We start from the raw sequence: 15779 nt of genomic DNA, 5'->3' as shown, positions 1-15779 counted from the left end.
GAAAAAGAAAATTCTGTGTGCTATTGGCATACTAGTATTTCTACTATTATTTGTACCTGATGTTATAGCATCACTTACACCTATACAGACTACAGCAGAGCAGAATATAACCCTAGCTCTTACAAAAAGCTAAAGCAAGGTGTGCACATTGAAAGCAACCTTATTGAAAACGTTTCTGAAGAACAATCATCTTTTACACCAGGACACCTATCCTCTGAGCAACCTGCATCAGACAATATCATTGACACCATAAATACATTACAATAAAATGATAGCATCAGCATAACCTATTTTGATGCGTAGACCATATTTACTGGCAATGATGATTCATTACTACCATTAACAGCAACAGGAATAAACAATGGAATCACAAAACACATGCGGTTAGTTCTGAAACTTGGGCTGCATGGCGAAAACACTCTCATACCAAGTAATTCACAGTAAAAATGAAAGATGTAGATAACAACATACCTCCTTAAAAGAGTGAACATCACTTCCCAAAGCCAAGCATCACAACCTGCATCTCTGGCACCCCATATATCATTCCTGCGGTCATCCCCTACATGTACGGCATCCTCAGGCTTTACTCCCAATAAATCGCAAGCTTTTAGAAATATTGTTGGATTTGGTTTCTCTGCTTCAACCTGTTAAGGGGGGCAGAGAGAGAGAGAGAGAGGATCAGAAAATGATCAGGTGTATCCATAACCATATAAATTAGAGGAAAATGATTTATTCCAAGACAATAACGATATCTATATGAAGAAATCTCTTTAATCTCAAAAATATATTTGTTAACTGTCGATAGACAAGCAAACACACTCATAAACATGAGAGATAACGACTATAAAATGATGAAGGAACCAATGCACACACTTCAGCTGACACTGCTACAGCATCAAACCAATGATCACAATTTAGAGCCCGCAACAGAGGTCTTAATCGAGTGTCAAAATTTGACACAACGCCCAACTTCACACCCGCTTTTCTCAGCGCTTTAAAAACTTTCTCAGCATCAGGATCACAGAGGTGCCAAGCCTGTGCAAACAAACATTGGAAAAAGCTGATTACTATAAGTATCTACAATTCAGCATGAGATTCATAAATTCCAAGTTATGTTTACTCAACCTTATCAGTTGTGTAATAGCTATAAAGCTCTTCAAAGTATTCAGTATCTGAACAGCCCGTGGAATAACTGACTATATATTGCCAGAAGGGCCTCCCATCATTAACATATCTGCAATTGAAGAAAAAAGCTTACATAATTGATCCTAAGAGCAGAGATCCCCAACAAACATGTCACACGTCAGAAGAATTGCGAGCTTTTGCTGTTCAAACAAGAGGAATGTGATCGATAATATCTTTACTCGTTAAAAAAAAGGAAGGAAAAGATGATAAAAAAATCAACAGAAGTGTTTCATTACCACAGTTTAAGAACCTGAAAACATGGCTTATGGATGAAAAGACCTTGGAGAGATATATACTAGATCCTTGAGAGAGAATAAGTGTGAAATTAGAGTATCCTTTCAGTTTCTATAGAAATAAAACAAGGACGCAACATCTGGATGAAGTGACTGACAACTTCACCGATGATGACATTTAAAGGGTTCATAGTAAATTTATAAATTACCAAATATGATGAAATCTTTATAAACCCAACTAAAAGAAGCAAATTAGATGAGCTACTACATTTCTCCTTTAAGCAAGAACCCATGCTTTGATGAGTCGTAAGAACTCATTCAGACCAAAAGATCAAATAAATATAAGATATCGAATAAAAAATAGAGTGCTTCAGGATGCAGTATACAATAATTTAATTCCATTTCCCCCCCTAAACTCACAATGAAGGTATCATATCAAATAACAGAGACTGCTATTGGAGATTTGGACACACAAACATGTGCGTTTCGGATAGACAAAATTACCCTTATCTGAATGAAATGAAAGATAACAAAAGAAAGATTGTCAAACAAATTTCTCTCAATTTCCTCTTCTTTTCCTTCTAAACGTCCAATCAAATAAAGACAAAATCTCAAATTTCTTCTCCCTTCTTATCCTCTCCTACTCTTTCCCTCTAACTCAATCATTATTTACGGGTCCAGATCTGATCTTTGTTGCAATATTTTAGTTTACTCAATGGTGGGTATACGGAATCACAAAGATAAGCCCACACGGCTTGGAAGGAGGAAACATAATTAAGGGTCTTAAAATGACTCATTACTGATGCAGACAATTTATTACTAATGAGCAGAGGGTTGATACACTCGCACTAATTCTCAAAGTACCCTGCCCTTTGAACGACACATAACTGATGTAAACTATTTTTAAATGGCCATCGCCCCATACACTGAAGCGAAGATTGGTCTCGTTTATTTTCACAACATATCTCATATCATCTAATTATTACAATTTACCAAATTCTTGCACATAATAAAATAAACAATTCAACTTTTTCAAATCACAAAACAATAATAATATTAAAAAAATATATACTAACAATATTTTATTCAATTTTCAACTTTTATCTCAATTCATCTCATCTCAACTTTTATGTCAAAGTTCCTTGCCTATGTGCTAGACGAAAACTGGTCCTATATCTTCGACATGATACAAAAAATTCTAAAACTTACGCAAAATCATAACTGAAATGTTCAGAAGTCAAATTTCACGTGCATAACTATAAATTCTACGGTTGAGTCATGTTTGAAAAATTGCAATATCAAACACATTAAGGATGGGAAAATTCTAGTACGGGGCTCCGTGACCCCGGCAAATCAACTTTAGTACCGAAACTCATTAACTGCAATTCAAAGTAGTACTTTAACTCCATCAGTACATTGTAAGAGAAAAAAAATGGTGGAATATAGAGTTTCTAATTACTTCCAGCAAGGCAGAAAATATTAACAGCTAATTCAAAAAAGAGAGGAATATTAGGCAAAATATTCATGATAAATACAAAACGAGAAAGATCCATTTGGGAAAACACTAATTACCAAATGACCAAAAAGAACGGCAAATAGAGAAGAAAAAAAGAAAAAGCAGAAGAGACCTGAGGCGAGATCTACCCCAAGGCTGGTCATAAGCCCTTCTGTATCTGTTCAGTATCTCAGTCTCTGAGTACTTCACCCCATATTTCTCCCCGATCTTCCTATAAATCTAACAACAAGCAAAACAGAGAGAAAGATACAGAGGTCAAATCAACACGGCAAAATTCACTAATTTTACTCCAGAAAAACCACAAACTATATTCCACAACAACACCCACCAGAATTAAGAAAGACGAAAGAAAAAAAAAAAGGAGAAACTGACAAAACCCAGAAACCCATTGATGCAATTCATATGTACATTCACTCACAAGTTCACAACCAAGAAATCCAATTCATGAACACTTTCATCACAGAAATCACGCAATGTGAAAAAACCACTCAGATACACAGAATTGCAACACGCGCAATGATGCACTGACATACCCCCGAGCCCAAAATTCCTATATATGCACCGAAACGCACATAAATATTACCTAAATATATACATGTTTCTGCGTGTGTGCGCGCGCGCGCGCGCCTGAAGGAGAGAGAAAGAGAGAGATACCTGAGCCATAGGCTGAGAAGGAAGAAGAAGTGTGCCAGCAGCGTCAACCAACAAGGCCTTGTGAGTAATCTTACCGTACAAAGTCCTCCGATAATCCTCATAGTCTTTCAGTCCAAACATCTCCAACCCCACGGACCTCGACTCCGCCGGAGCAACCGCGGTGGACCAACACATTGCCCCATCTTTCCCAAAGTGGCCCATCCGAATCCCACTAGTATTAGATCGACATGACCCAGAAGAGAGAAGTATAGGGAGCTTCGTTCTCGTTGCAATCAGAGCCATTTTCTCAGTCACATTTGAGGTTTTTCGTTCATTTCACGGTTGCTTGTGTTACTAAAAGAAGTCCCAATTGCCAGTAGAGTAGCTTCTTCTTTTATGGCTTTAATTTGAGCTTCAGATCTAATTTCAGTTGACAATTATTTCATGCGTCGGACGCTGATTTGTGAGGAGGAAGAACGATTTGCTCTGCCACAAATTATATAGACCCTGAAAATGGGGAGTGTTGTTAATTTGCCCCTTAATTTTAATATCATTACGGCTACAGCACATTTACTTGCTCAAATTAATTTCATCATTTCTAGCACTGTAGATTGATTTTGAGAAATGATAATTGCACTTGTGAGTCTATAAACGTTTTGCAATTAATTTAAAAAAATTGAATAAATATGAAATTTATATGAAAAAAAATTAGTTTTTTAATAATAGACATCACTCTTTTTCAAAGCGACTGCACGTCGCTTGTTCACTCCATGACTATATATAGTATTATTCATTGATTTAACATCTTTTAGTATATATTTTAAACTATTTTATATTTAAATATTTAAATCTATAAAATTATATAAAACATAGGATGAAAAAAATCAAAATTAAAGAACAATATTGATCTTACTAACATTAAAACAATTAATATTATTTTCATCTTTAATTTATCATTCTTAGTCATATGGATTGCTGTAAAACATCTTACTCTGTTTCATTAGTTAACCATTTAGATAAAAAATCACTTAAAATAAAAAATATATTAGTTAACCTTAATATTAAGGTTTTTTTATCATTATTACAAATATAAAAAATATATTTATAAATGATATAAGATTACATTCGCCATTTTCTCATATGTATTGGATGTTAAGAATTATGATTTTCGTCACTTATGATTTAATATATCATTTGAGATTTTTATTTATAGATAGTGAGATCTCATTTATTAGTCAGTATTATTTAATAAACAATAAGCTAATATCATGTCTCTTGCATAACTACACAATATTAAAGAGAGAAAAAAAAGCAAAAAATTATTAGGAAATTCTATGGACCCCGATCATTTTTTTAACTTAACGATTAATTAAGTATTTATTAATGATATTATGAATTTTTTTAAAAAACATATTTAAAAAATTAAAAAATTCGTGAAAAAAATGCACGTATTCGCATTAGAATAAAGTGAATTGGCTGATTTGGCAATCACTCCAACGGACAAATAAGAGAAAGAGAACCAACTTGAAGGGATACCGTCGTACCGAATACCGGAAGCGTACGAAACTGCTGATGTGGATGACGACGAAGCCGGCTAAATCCTCGTCAGCAAATTTCCCTCCACAAAACATATCGAAAAGTGCGACCCTGCTCTACGAATCCCAATGCTCCGTGGACCCCACTATCCCCTTACTCTCTTCACGAATCATCGTCGGTGGACCCACACCTAACGTTCAATAATTATTAATTATTATTTTTTTTTTGGCCTTTTTATTTGGTTCGAATACGTTTGATGATGAAAACAAATAGACATACTTTTTTTTGGTTTATTGGTTATTTTTTATTTATTTATTTGTAGTAGTATGATTTAGTCGGACAGTGACAGAAAGCTCCAATGCATACACTCCAGTTTTTGAAGATTAAAATAAGAATGCCACCGAAAATTTTGGTCGGGTTTGACTTATTAGGAAAAATTTAATTGTAAACTATTATGAATATTAATACATATATTCATTTAATATTATTAGTTAAAAAATAAATTTTATTAAAAAACAGTATTAATTTAAATTTAAAATATGAAAATAATAATATTAATACATAAATTGATATATAAACTTACTTGTATATAGTAAAACTCGACTTATTAACACAGCATGGGGCGATGGCGGATGAGACAAATCATGGTTTTTTTTTTTTAATGTTATTAATGAGACAAATAATGGTTTTTTTTTAATGTTATTAGTGAATTTTATGAAATTTATTTAAAATAAATTTAGATGTGTTTAAATATTAAAATGAGTTAAATTCTCTATAAAAGCTACTGAATTTTTTTTAACACGTGTTTGTTTATTTTTTAATATTATATTTTTTATTTTTTTTATTTAAAAAAAATAAAAAAAATACTTCAAAAAATAAAAAAATTTGCACTGTCGGTAGAAATTCTCGATAGTCCTAACAGCTTATTTAAGTGACGTCAGTTAATAATTTTTTTTTCTATAAAATTTCTTTACAATTAAAATATTTTTAAAGAAATATTTCATTCAAAACACAAAACAGTGCACAAAATAATGAAAAAAGTGAGTTACTATGATAGTACGACCAAGGCTTCGCCATGAGTCTCTACGATCGTAGACTAGACAGAAACCATACAATATACATAGCAGCTATCCAAGTGTAATATTTAAAACATGAGTTCTGCAAACAATATTAAGTGAGCAAAAGCAACCATCAAGGAAGCATCACAGATACTTCATCAAGACTAGAAGTACTATTCTTCCATTTGCATCATAATTAATTACCTATTTCCCACAATCTCCTTCCTTAAGCTCCACAAGCATGTCACCTGTCAGAAATCTTCTCAAACTACAAAACTTGAAAATAACACTCAAATGTAATAGACTGCAAGAAAATCTTATAAAGAAACAGCCACCGATAAGTCAATGTCAAAATGAAAGAATACTAACCATCTGCAAGATGACCTTCCCAAAACCATTCTTTCCCAAGATTGCCTAAGCCAGCGGGACATAAATAAAAACAAAACAAAAACAAAAAGTGAAAAAGAAGAAGCAGAAATGACAGTTCAACATCAATTTTTTTTATATAAGAATTACTAAATTCTCAATATTCAAACATATAAAATGAAAGCAACAGCCAATATTTTGCTAAAGAATAGCAAAGTTAAAAATCATTAACATATTTTATAATTTCCTGAGCAAATACAATTAGCTTCACAATTGTTTGCTCACAGTGTTTTTCTAAAATAAACCCACAGTACATAAAAGCTAACACGAAATGAAAGATTTAAAGGAAAGAATGAAAAAGAGCAATAACTGGTTGTACAAGATCATCAAAAGGATCAGAGGACAAGAAGCTTAAATACAAAGTTAGGGTGTAAATATATTCTCCAGTAAGAATGTAAAGGACTAGGGGAGATGCGCTGTAGGAGTGGAGGGATACAGGCATTAGAAAGAACCATAGAAAAAAACTGAGTGATACATAATAGTGATTCAAAGACGAGGAGATGCCATGTATTAGGTTGTATTCTTTTTACTAAAAGTACTATTGAGTGCTGTAAATCATTCAAGAGATTAAAGAGGTCCTATATAGAGGATCCAGATTGTAAACAACAATGCTGCTAATAATTTTTCTTTCATAAATTCTATCTGCTAATAAATAAAATGACTGTTTTACAATTACAACGACAGCTTATTTACCTCCCAAAAAAGGAGAAGATTTCCATCATCAGCCTCTTTTAATTCAAGTATAATGTAAATCTCCTCAATGGTAAGTGGATTAATTAAAAAGAAACAAAAACAATAACCTCTTAATCCTGTCACAAAGCCGTAAAGGCTTAATTGAATTAATATCCTTCGAAGGTAATGCATTTACCTTGTTCATCCTCAGTAGGTTTTAGCCTGAAAGACAACACGGACTCCCCAAATACATCCATACGCACTACAGCTTGATAGGTCTTAGTCTTACCTCCATCATCAAGATCCTTGGCCTCAAAGGTGATGAAAAACCTGACTATATCAAGAACCATAGACATTGTTTTTAAAACCTTCACAAGCTCCAGCTTTGCACTTGTATCCTACACAACAATGTCATCATATAATATATAAGAAATTAATAGTATAGGGCATAACAAATAACTGACTATATCAGCACATTGGAATGAAACTTTCCATGAACTTTAGAAATAGACTTCTACCTCCTACATGCTCTATGTATACACATTACAGAGCTCATGTTTATTCTACCAATAAAGAAAATCCCAATACAGCTTATGCATCATAAGCAGAAAAAACTACTGCTCGGAAAAACAGTTTGATTCAGTCTGATTCAATTTGAATATGTAAAAAACCAAACCGGTTTTAGTGAACTTTTTGAATCGTTCACTGAACCACTTCAATTGACTAATTTAGGTCGATTCAAAGTGATTTTAGACTAATATGAACCGATTCAAAACTAAATTTATTTGAAGTTATCTAACAACTGAGTTTTTTTTTTTTTTTAATTTCTTTATACAAAAATATGATAGAACTAAATATATACTAACTCTTTTATCATTTTATCCAATAAGAATCACGTGCTTATAACTTAATGGTCTTTATCTTCTTCATATATGAGGCAAAAAAATGTTGACAATTAAGGTTGAATACATAAATTACATATTTATTTAACTACTTTAGATTTCATCTCATATTTTTTATTAAAACTAGTCAGTGAATTTAAATCTTATACATGATATTAAAATTTTTGAATTGCATTATACATAATTTTTAATATTTTTTTTATCAATATTGAAATAACCGATTCAAAATTGTCAATTTTGATTTCAATTCGTTGAATAGCCCGATTCCAATTTTTCCAGCCTTGGAAACAACCGAAATATGGAAGAGCCTTAATAGTATATAATCTTCTTATAGACTTATTTTCAAATGAAGTTTGGGGTCACCGCTGTGATTTTTATATAATTAATTATCTCCATCTAATGAATACAACAAAGAGGAAAGAACGAAACGATGAAGAACTACGGTATACCCAATGCAGCATCTCAGAAATATAAAATTAAAAAATTAAACCTTGAAGCGACGGTGGTATTCGTCAATTGCAAGCTGCGAATATTGTTGGAACAAGATGTATTCGTCCTCGCGGTTTAAGTTGCATGGTTGGATCATGTGAAAAGAGGAGACGTCAGGCATGGAAGGAATATCAAAGCCCTAAAATAACGAAAGTGACGAGGAGACGAAGTAATTAGCTGTGTTAAAGCAGGCAAGGAATAGAAGAACAGAATGGATTCTACTTAACTCGCTCTTCACGACTTCATTCCTGTAGAAGACGAATTCCTCGTCAGTCATTATATGTGTTCGGAATAAGTGTAGCTAAGACTAACTCGAAGTATAGTAGTAGAACTAAACGAAAGAAATTGATGACAATCACACAGAAAGAACACCAAGAATTAAGTGGTTCGACTCAAAATGAGCCTACGTCCACTGGTGGGGTCGGTATCGAAGATTTCACTATCAACAGAGATGAAGTACAAATCAATACAACAAAACTTCACAAGAAAGTTATCTCTCAAAACTCACTCTAGACTTCTCTCTCAAGAAAACACTATAAATACAAACCAAATGAATTCTGAAGAAGTTAAGGAGAAGTGGGTGCCGTTTGATATTTATAGGAAAATTGAGAATTCACTTTTGTGAACATTGGCTCAAGCGAACGTCAAGCGAGTGTCGAGCGAACGTAGATATTCTACACTTCGCTCAAGCCAACAGTTGTGCGAGAGTCGAGCGAAACTCTCTGCCTGAACTCGCTCGAGCTGGGTGTCGAGCGAGGGTCGAGCGAAGCTCTCTGACTTGGATATTGCTCTAGCTGAATGTCGAGCGATACTTGAGCGAAGCTCTCTGTCTGAATTCGCTCGAGCTGAATGTCGAGCGAAGCTCTCTGTCTAAATTCGCTCGAGCTGAATGTCGAGCGAATGTCGAGCGAAGCTCTCTGTCTGAATTCGCTCGAGCTGAGTGAACCTCCGCTCGAGCGAACCTACGACACATGCACTGTTCAATCTGAATTCAAGCCACCTCATAACAAATCTCCACCTTGGCTTGAACTCTGCCAAAACACAAAAAACCTCCGACCACAAAACCAATCCCCACCACCAAATCCCTTACGGGAATAACAAAATGCGAACACCAATTAAGTCCAAACAAAGTTTGAACTTGTATACTGCAACTGGCTTAGTCATCATATCTGCTGGATTCTCTGTAGTAGCAATCTTCAGAATCTGTATAGCACCCTCTATAACAATCTCTCTGAGAAAATGGTACCTGACATCAATGTGCTTCGTTCTTTCATGATACATTTGATTTTTGGTCAAATGTATTGCACTCTGACTGTCACAGAATACTGAGATCCCATCTTGTTGTAAACCCAAATCATTGACCAAGCCTTTCAACTAAATGGCCTCCTTAACAGCCTCTGCTGCTGCCATGTACTCTGCCTCGGTAGTTGATAAAGCAACAGTGGATTGCAGTGTTGCTTTCCAACTAATAGCTGACCCACACAGAGTGAAAACATAACCTGTCAATGATCTTCTTTTATCTAAGTCTCCAGCATAATCAGAATCAACAAAACCAGTAACTTTGGAACTAAGATCCACATCTCTATCAAATATTAACCCAAAGTTCAGGGTTCCCCTCAGATACCTGAGTATCCATTTCACAGCCTGCCAATGAGTCTTACCTGGATTAGCCATATACCTGCTAACTACGCCCACTGCCTGTGAAATGTCTGGGCGGGTGCAAACCATTGCATACATGATACTGCCAACTGCACTTGAATAAGGAACACTAGCCATGAACTGTTCCTCTTTATCTGTTTGAGGAGATAGGCAAGCTGAAAGCTTAAAGTGCGTAGCAAGTGGTGTACTTACTGGTTTGGAATCAAACATCCCAAATCTCTGAAGCACTTTCTCAATGTACTTTCCCTGGGACAAGTACAACTTTCCAGCTTTCCTATCTCTGAAGATTTCCATTCCCAAAATCTTCTTCGCAGCACCTAAGTCTTTCATTTTAAACTCATTTCTGAGTTGGGTCTTTAACAAACCTATGTCAGATATGCTTCTAGCAGCAATAAGCATATCATCAACATATAATAGCAAATAAATGAAAGACTTATCAAATAATTCCTTATGATAAACACAACTATCATAGTTACTTCTCAAATAACCATGATCAATCATGAAGGAATCAAACCGCTTATACCATTGCCTTGGCGACTGCTTCAAACCATATAAAGACTTCTTCAATCTGCACACATGATCTTCCTTGTTTTCAACAATGAATCCCTCTGGCTGATGCATGTAAATGGTCTCTTCAAATTCACTATGTAGGAACGTTGTTTTAACATCAAGTTGCTGTAGCTCGAAGTCATACAATGCTACTAAAGCTAGTAGTAATCTGATCGAACTGTGTTTCACCACTGGGGAGAAGACTTCAGTGAAGTCGATGCCTTCTCTCTGACTGAAGCCCTTAGCAACTAAGCGTGCCTTGTATCTTGCATCTGTATCACCCTGGATTCCCTCTTTTCTTTTGAAAACCCATTTGCAGCCAACAGTCTTCACCTTCTTTAGCAACAGAACCAAATCTCATGTTTGGTTTTTGTGAAGAGACTCAATCTCTTCAGTCATAGCTGCGCACCACTGTGCAGATTCTGCGCTCTTGACAGCTTCTGAATAACTGGAAGGTTCCTGACCAACAATATTCTCTGCCGTAGTAAGAGCATACATCACCATATCTGCATGAGCATATCTCTGAGGTGGTCTAATCTGCCTACTCTGTCTACCAATCGCTATATTGTAGTCTTGCTCACCTTGTGCGCCGCTACTCGAATCAGAATCATGCTCATCTACAATGGCATGATCTTGGGCGCCACTGGGCAGCCCTTGTGATGCTTCCACCTGAAACTCCACCTGCTTTGTAACATCCTGTTCTTGTCCTGTAGACTCAGAATTCTCCTTCCTCGGACTAAGCATGGATTTTTCATCAAAAGTGACATCCCTACTGATTACAAACTTGGGTGATTTAGGATCAGTACACCACAACCTGAATCCCTTCACCCCACTGGCATACCCAATGAATATGCCCTTCTTTGCCATTGGCTCAAGTTTTCCATCATTAACATGTAAATATGCAGGACAACCAAAAACTTTCAAATTTGAATAATCAGCAGGAGTATCAGACCATACCTCATTCGGAGTCTTCAAACCAATCGCTGTGGCTGGAGAACGATTGACCAAGTAACAGGCCGTGCTGATTGCTTCAGCCCAAAAATCCTTAGCCAAACTTGCATTAGAAAGCATACTGCGAGCTCTCTCCAAGAGGGTCCTGTTCATCCGTTCAACTACCCCATTTTGCTGTGGAGCATGTCTAACTGTACAATGTCTGGCAATACCCTCATTTCTGCAGAATTCATCAAACTCACCTCCGCAGAACTCCATACCATTGTCAGTGCGAAGTCGCTTGATTTTCTTGCCCGTCTGATTTTCAATCAAAGCTTTCCACTGTTTGAAGTTAACAAATACATCACTTTTCTGCTTCAAAAAGTAGACCCAAACCTTTCGTGAGAAATCATCAATGAACGTAAGCAAATATTGAGCTCCACCTTTTGACGGGACGGAAGATGGGCCCCAAAGATCAGAATGAATATAGTCCACAGAACTTTTGGTTCTGTGAACCCCTGTAGAGAACTGAACCCTGCACTGTTTGCCAAACACACAGTGTTCACAGAAATCCAGTTTCCCTATCTTCTGATTACATAGCAAACCCTGCTTACTCAAAATTGACATTCCCTTTTCACTCATATGACCCAAACGCATATGCCACAAATGAGTGACATCTGAATCTGGATCATCTGAAACTGACACTGCAGCTGCACCTGTCACTGTAGAGCCTTGAAGGAAATAAAGACCATTTGTCTTATCTCTTTTCATCACAACCATAGAGCCCTTACTCACTCTGATAGCTCCACCTTCACTAGTATACTTGTAGTCTAGAGAATCAAGAGTACCCAAAGAAATAAGATTCTTTTTCAACTCTGGAATGTGTCGAACATTAGACAATATCCGGACAATTCCATCAAACATCTTGATTCTGACTGAACCAATTCCAGCAATTTTGCAACCCATATCATTCCCTAACAAAACGGAGCCTCCGTTGACCGATTCATAGTTAGTGAACCAGTCCCTCTTGGGACACATATGGAAAGTGCAAGTTGAGTCCATGACCCACTTGTCACTAAAGCGACTATTGGAGTCGCTAATTGCTAGAACAAGATCTAGGTCGTTAGACCTATCATCAGCAACACTAACGGCATTAGATGAACTAGTGTCGTCCTCTTTGTTTTTCAATTTTGGACACTCGTTCTTGTAGTGACCAAACTTATGGCAGTAATGACATTTGACGTTTTTCTTACTAAACGTTGTTTGTGAACTGCCTCTGGACTTCCCCTTATTCTTCTCTGAACCCCTGTCATTTGATCTACCCCTGCTTGAGGACCCCTTAACAAACAAGTCACTAGCTTGTTCATTAGTGTTCTTCACACTCAATTTATTCCTCAACTCCTTAGAATTCAAAGCAGACTTTACATCTACCAAGGAAATTGTATTTCTACCATACAACATGGAATTCACAAAGTTCTCAAAAGATGTGGGTAATGAACATAAAATATTTAACGCTTGATCTTCTTCTTCAAGCTTAATATCTATGTTCCTCAGATCCATAATGATTTTATTAAATTCATCTAGGTGTTCAGAAATAAGAGTACCTTCCTTCATTTTGAGAGTGTATAACCATTGTTTCAAATACAACCGGTTAGTGAGAGATCTCTTCATGTACAGATTCTCAAGTGCCGACCAGAGACCAGTTGCAATCTCCTCGTCAGCAACCTCTCTTAAAACTCCATCAGATAGTGACAAAAGAATAGTACTGTGTACCTTTTCTTCTTCTTCTTTCGAAGGAGCCGGAGAATCGTCAGATACCGAGACTTCTAATACTTTTGACAAGCCCTGTTGTCGCAGTAAAGCCTTCATCTTGATGCGCCATAGACTGAAACTGTTCTGACCGTCAAATTTCTCCACTTCGAACTTAGCCATAGCCATCCCTCTTGATCCTGAGCCAAACTCTGATACCAGTTTGTTGGGAATAAGTGTAGCTAAGACTAACTCGAAGTATAGTAGCGGAACTAAACGAAAGAAATTGATGACAATCACACAGAAAGAACACCAAGAATTAAGTGGTTCGACTCAAAATGAGCCTACGTCCACTGGTGGGGTCGGTATCGAAGATTTTACTATCAACAGAGATGGAGTACAAATCAATACAACAAAACTTCACAAGGAAGTTATCTCTCAAAATTCACTCTAGACTTCTCTCTCAAGAAAACACTATAAATACAAACCAAATGAATTCTGAAGAAGTTAAGGAGAAGTGGGCGCCGTTTGATATTTATAGGAAAAGTGAGAATTCACTTTTGTGAACATTGGCTCGAGCGAACGTCTAGCGAGTGTCGAGCGAACGTAGATATTCTGCACTTCGCTCAAGCCAACAGTTGTGCGAGAGTCGAGCGAAGCTCTCTGCCTGAACTCGCTCGAGCTGGGTGTCGAGCGAGGGTCGAGCGAAGCTCTCTGACTTGGATATTGCTCGAGCTGAATGTCGAGCGATACTTGAGCGAAGCTCTCTGTCTGAATTTGCTCGAGCTGAATGTCGAGCGAATATCGAGCGAAACTCTCTGTCTGAATTCGCTCGAGCTGAGTGAACCTCCGCTCGAGCGAACCTACGACACATACACTGTTCAATCTGAATTCAAGCCACCTCATAACAATATGCTCTTCATCAAATCTGCCACACGTTTCTACCGAACCCATTGATCATCTACTGGTGAATAGCGATCAGAAAAACCCTAGCCAGCCGCCGGAATCGCTCAACGAATAAGCCCTCTGTAACCTCTGTAATTTGTTGGAGGCGTCCTTGCGTCCTCAGAAAAGTATATAATAACGGAAAATGCTAGGTGTCTGCATTTGCCCTTGACGTGTCTTGCGGGAGGCCGCGTTAGCTATTATTCAAAAATAAAAATAAAATACATAAAGGTTAGATTTGGAGGGTAGGATAAGATGAAATAATTTTATATAAATAAAAATTTAATAAAATATTATTTTTTTAATATTATTATTATTTTGAGATTTTAAAAAGTTAAATTTTTTATTATATTTTACGTAAAAATTTTAAAAAAATTATAATAATGAGATAAGATAAAACTAGTTATATATCTAAACGGGACCAAAATCATTTAAGAGAATGAAAAATTGAAGAAACAAAAAACGCTCTAAGAAATCTGCCATTTCCTTTTCTTTTAATATTCGCTACTCATCATTACACATATCACATATTATACTTTTTTTATATTTTTTTTTTATTTTATTTTTTTAAAATTAGTTTACTTCTTTTATCTATCATTTATATACTTCATACTTATTAAGGAAAAAAAATATGTATAATGTGTAGTATAGAAATGATGAGTAAAATTTTTCTAATCGAATACTTATAATAATTCACAATTCACACGCGCTGCGTACTTTTTTTTGAAAAAGATTAAGTCTATCATTAAAAAAAAATAATTATTTTATATAGATCTCATATTTACTATTTTTAAAAAAAAAAATACACATTTACACACTATAATTACAAATATGATTATAGGTTACCAAATATGATCGTTTCGTGCATCAGCAGATGCATATAGAGTCATAGATTATTAGATCGCCACCTCAACAATTCAATAACAATTCAACCATATCTTTTTAAGAGAAATTTTTAATCTTAAGATTAATTACTAAATTCCTGAAAGTTCTAATATTAGTTATTTTTAAGATAAATTCCAGGCATCACTTTAGCGATCACTTGGGGTGGCAGTCCTTGAAAAAGGCTGTAATAATCACATAAACAATAGGTCTGAGTAGCACCGCTCGTTTCTACTATTTGTTATTTTTAAATTTTTTTTTATTTTTTTTTACATTTTTTAATATATTTAAGTATTTTTAAAAAATAAAAAAAAATATACTAATACATTTAAAATCACTTCCTTAATCATTAAATAAAAACAAATGTAAAAAAAAAAAAAAAAATTGCAATGGTACAATAGAGTGATACATTTTG

The 15779-nt window shown here is 35.4% G+C and overlaps 2 protein-coding genes across 3 annotated transcripts; both read right to left on the bottom strand.

Annotated features, from left to right (window-relative positions):
* LOC121268327 (haloacid dehalogenase-like hydrolase domain-containing protein 3) lies at positions 1-4047 on the bottom strand. Its single transcript, XM_041172546.1, is given in 7 exon segments — positions 1-223; positions 472-497; positions 500-644; positions 874-1035; positions 1126-1234; positions 3047-3153; positions 3589-4047. Coding segments are annotated over 7 exon segments (861 nt in total). The 5' UTR covers positions 3871-4047; the 3' UTR covers positions 1-193.
* A 2173-nt stretch (positions 4048-6220) lies between these two features.
* LOC121268328 lies at positions 6221-14609 on the bottom strand. Of its 2 annotated transcripts, XM_041172547.1 has the most exons (7): positions 14452-14609; positions 8877-8932; positions 8652-8789; positions 7455-7657; positions 7281-7317; positions 6530-6575; positions 6221-6437 (listed from the first exon to the last, which is right to left on the bottom strand). In XM_041172547.1, the coding sequence occupies exons 1-7, from the start codon at positions 14489-14491 to the stop codon at positions 6430-6432; spliced, it is 528 nt and encodes a 175-aa protein (XP_041028481.1). In that variant the 5' UTR covers positions 14492-14609; the 3' UTR covers positions 6221-6429. The 2 variants fall into 2 exon arrangements, with proteins under 2 accessions (XP_041028481.1, XP_041028482.1); XM_041172548.1 differs by lacking the exon at positions 7281-7317 and having other exon boundaries at positions 7456-7657.
* Positions 14610-15779: the final 1170 nt, after the last annotated feature.

Source organism: Juglans microcarpa x Juglans regia, chromosome 5S (assembly GCF_004785595.1).
Source record: "Juglans microcarpa x Juglans regia isolate MS1-56 chromosome 5S, Jm3101_v1.0, whole genome shotgun sequence".
NCBI classification, from domain to species: domain Eukaryota; kingdom Viridiplantae; phylum Streptophyta; class Magnoliopsida; order Fagales; family Juglandaceae; genus Juglans; species Juglans microcarpa x Juglans regia.
This window is presented reverse-complemented; position numbering and strand designations above follow the sequence as displayed.